Source organism: Lygodium microphyllum, chromosome 13 (genome assembly GCF_053477565.2).
Source record: "Lygodium microphyllum isolate KBCC chromosome 13, Lygodium_microphyllum_v1.1.10, whole genome shotgun sequence".
Taxonomy (NCBI): Eukaryota; Viridiplantae; Streptophyta; class Polypodiopsida; order Schizaeales; family Lygodiaceae; genus Lygodium; species Lygodium microphyllum.
The window spans coordinates 103,732,676-103,736,682 of record NC_141147.1 but is presented as its reverse complement, the minus strand read 5'-3'; the positions used below and the strand labels follow the sequence as shown (position 1 = coordinate 103,736,682).

The 4,007-nt window shown below is 50.4% G+C and overlaps 1 protein-coding gene across 1 annotated transcript; it reads left to right on the top strand.

Moving 5' to 3' along the window:
- Window positions 1-3,028: 3,028 nt before the first annotated feature.
- On the top strand, window positions 3,029-3,615 carry LOC148027000 (uncharacterized). The gene is made up of 2 exons (XM_087690555.1): window positions 3,029-3,169; window positions 3,250-3,615. The coding sequence occupies exons 1-2, from the start codon at window positions 3,088-3,090 to the stop codon at window positions 3,435-3,437; spliced, it is 270 nt and encodes an 89-aa protein (XP_087546681.1). The 5' UTR covers window positions 3,029-3,087; the 3' UTR covers window positions 3,438-3,615.
- The last annotated feature ends 392 nt before the right edge of the window (window positions 3,616-4,007 follow it).

Here is a 4,007-nt window from a genome sequence, read left to right as displayed (position 1 = left end):
AGGCCCTTCAGCTTCACTTTGGGTCCCATACCCCGCCGCATTGCATCCAGACCTGCACTTGGTTGTGCCCTCCTAGTCTCCACCTTGGGTCCCAGACACCTTCGCTTCCATATAGTCGGGCAAGATCAAGAGTCTGGTTTCTTTAAGCTCGCCCCAAGTTCACGAGCAACACTCTTCCGGCCTTCTCATAGGCCTTCATTGGTCCACTTCTCTTCCCTTCTATCCACATCCCTGGCCATTCGTTTATACTCGCGGCTCCACGAGACTTCTCCCACGCCTATTCGCGACTCTCCACGGTCCTTCTCATCAGACCCCAGAAACCAACTTTTCCGCTTCTTTACCCCACTCGCCGAATCAACGAGCTCCAGCTTCTTTATACTCACCGGCACCTACGAGTCCTGGCCCTCTTTTCCTGTCGCTTTACACGGCCCCTATCTTTATACTCCCGGCTCCAGGAGTGTCCACCCTTCTTTCCCCTTCCAGCCCGGCTTATTTACCCTCGCCCCAGGTCCACGAGCTTTGGGCCCGGCTTATTTATACTCGTCCCAGGTCCACGAGTCTTCATACCACCATCCGCCCAGTCCATCGCCCTCTTTGGCTTCACCGCGGTTGGCATGGGGCCTAATTCTCTCCTTCCTCACCCCTTTCTCCCATCCATCCCAGCTTGTTTATACTCGCCCCATGTCCACAAGTCTCGGCATTCTTTATACTCCCGACGTTAGGAGTCCCTTCCTTCCCCTCTTCATCCACTCAGCCCGGCTTATTTATACTCGCCCCAGGTCCACGAGTCTCGACACCATTCTTTATACTCCTGGCGTTAGGAGTCTCCCTTCTCTTCCCCCTCTTTCCATCCCCCTAGCCCGGCTTGTTTATACTTGCCCCAGGTCCACGAGTCTCGGCACCGTTCTTTATACTCCCGGCGTTAGGAGTCTTCATCCTCTCTCCCAAAATCCACCTCTTCCTTCTCCCAGCCTGGTTTTTTTATACTCGCCCCAGGGTCACGAGTCTCGGCACCGTTCTTTATACTCCCAGCGTTAGGAGTCTCCTTCCTTCGGCCCTCTTGGCCTTCGCTCCCAGCCATTCATTTAAGCTCGCGGCTCCACGAGCATCGTGCACCACAGATCTTCTTTTCTCTTCCTCAACTCCTTCCATGCACTCGGCCTTCTAAATCAACGTCACCGTTCTTTTATACTCGCGGCGTTACGAGTCTTCTCCACCTCATCTCTTCGCCTCCTCATCTCCTTCTCCATCTTCATCTTCTTTTCTTCAAAAACTTAGGGCCGCAGCCCGTTTCCATCTTTTCCTTCATAAAAACTTGGGCCTTTTGCCCGCATCTTCTTTTCTTGCTCTTTCCACTCCTTCTCGCCTCCGCTTTCTTCCACTCCATCATCATCTTCTTCTTCAAACAAAGGGCCTTCTTGCCCGAATCCATCTCTTCAACACAAGCCCGCTTACTTTATACTCCTCGGGTTGAGAGTTGCAAGACCATAGCCTTTAGCTTCCCTTCACGTGACTTCAGCACTGCAGGTTCTCTTTAACTCTAGTAGCCCCATAACAAGCAGACATAAACCTTCAGCTCCAACTGATTTAACCCACGGCCATCCATACTCTGCTCCGTTTTGCCTCTTGGCTCATTCTTTAGCTCACCAAAACAGATTTCCAATCCGCATCCTCCATCAAGTGGTCTCACCATAAGCCCGCGTTCTTTATCCTCCTGCCAGGTCCGAGAGTCTTCAGCATCAACTTAAAGGATTTCAATAAACAGACTAAAAATTCGCCCGCAGGCGCTCATTTACTCCATCAGATACACCCTCTCATCTCAACCTTGCCCGCATTGTTTATACTCCTGTCAGGTCCGGAAGTCTTCAAAGATTTCACCTTTACTCCTCCTCCTGTACCCGCTTTCTTTATCCTCGCGCCAGGCCCACGAGTCTTCTCTAGAGACATTAGGTCCGCATGCTCCAACTTCAGCTCGCACAGATTTCAGGTCAACTAGGCCGCCCTTGAGCCGTGATGATAAAGAGCTACACAACTTTCTTTGATCTGCTCCAAAATGCACTATCTCTGCAGCATAAACCCGTCAACCTTATTTTTTAGTCCGCCAACAAGAAATGGTCTCATATTTTGGCTCTCATAGCCCCAAGAGATTCGTTTTTAGCACAAATGAGCATACCACTTCACTGCCCGTGGTTAGGCATAGATTCAGGTTCAAACAGATCAGCTATACAGCAGACTCTGCACAAATCAAGACAAGTTGTGGATAGTAGCACGCAGCCCCAACCCTACTTCATTTCACATGACATCTCATTTTTTGAACACATGAAACTTGAACAAGCTTGACTTTGACATCTCGACTTGCTGGACACTCATAGCTTGAAATCTTGGCCGACTTGCCTCCACCCATGTTGACCACCCCAGTAGTCGGGTAGGAGGTAGCTCTGATACCAAGTGTGGCGCTGACATTCTGGTCCCACGGGTCTGCACGCGAAACCTGCACAAGAAACATGGCCCCCGGACACCCAGCACCGCATCGCGTCTTGGAACATGCAGCAGAAGCCAACTCGCAAGACATGTCAAGGCGACACGTCGTCGCATCACAGCATGATCATGTCGCGTCGCGTCGCGTCACGGGCCGTTACGCCCCATGATATCCCTCCCGCGTCGTGGTTTCCTCAGAACATGCGTAACGCATTTTTCTAAGTCGCACAAGGGTAACTTGGTGCTTGGAGTCGCCGGATCGCGCCACGGAAGAGTTCTGGGCTCACAAGGATCCACACTCAACCATCTTAGAACACGACACCACGGGGGCGACACGGTTCACAACCCACCTTTCCTCATAAGAAGTCATGGCGACTCAAACTCGAAACAAGGGGGTTGGCTGCCTCGCTCAAAATGAGAACCCTGCATGTCGGGAGGCTAAAACGATGGTTGCTCCACGAGGCACGGCCTACATGGAGGAGATGGGGAGACATGGGTTGCCCAAGCCTCACACTCCCTTCCCTCATACTCTCTCTCTCTCTCTCTCTCTCTCTCTCTCTCTCTCTCTCTCTCTCTCTCTCTCTATGCATCCTGTTTGACGCATGCGCCATGGCCACCTCCTACTCACGCGCAAGCTTGCTGGTGCTTGTAGCCATGGTTTTGGTGGTGCAAGTTTTTGCTGCTCGCCATGGTTTGTGTCTGAGAGAGAGAGAGAAAGAGAGAGAGAGAGAGAGAGAGAGTCTGACTGACTGATTGATTGATTGATTGCAGAAAATAATGGTCCGACAGTGTTCCCCATCAAGTGCTCCCACCCTCGAAACAGCCAGGGGAAGCAGATCAGCGTGGAGTGCCCCTTCATCGCAAGCAGCACCACGAAGCGCAACGATAGCGTCTGCCGACCCTTGTGCCCCAACCGATGCAAAGGCCGCACGTGTCGATGCTGCACCACCGGCGTTTAGGCTCTCGCGCACACAATGTGGCTGGCTGGCAGCTCGATCTCTCTTCTTAACATATGCTGTGCTTTTCAAATGCATGCACGTCTTTCTTTTGAGGGAGTCGAAGGTGTGCAGTGTGCACTCTGTATCCAAAGCACCATGCCAGAGCTAATCTTTTTAATAAAATAAGAGATCCGTTCAACGCATAAATTTATCTACGTTTGTAGTGATTACAAAGTTATCTATGTTTGGCATGATCACACGCCTCAATAATGAATCTGGGCCCAAAAAAAATCGTCTATCAACTTCACATTTGCAAGGTGTGTTTACATAGTCACCATTAAGATCTCTTATGCAAAGGTTGAAACCTTGAAGTGCCATTGCTGAAGTTTTAGTCAAAGTTGTGTGTGTGTAACCTTTGTGCATTTACACTCGTTACATGAGAGGCAATTCACATGCATGCATATACATCTATATGTGAACGAACACACACACATATCCCTCCACCAACATAGATATGGAGTGGAGTTTAGTGTGGGCCATCTAGGGGTGACATATTTGGGCATATCGAACTCCAAATTAATGTTAAATTAG

Bases quoted from the DNA above. Each gene is read 5' to 3' on its own strand.
- LOC148027000 (XM_087690555.1), top strand. From the start codon at position 3,088: ATGGCCACCTCCTACTCACGCGCAAGCTTGCTGGTGCTTGTAGCCATG. The intron at 3,170-3,249 runs GTTTGTGTCTGA...GATTGATTGCAG, and splicing joins AGTTTTTGCTGCTCGCCATG to AAAATAATGGTCCGACAGTG.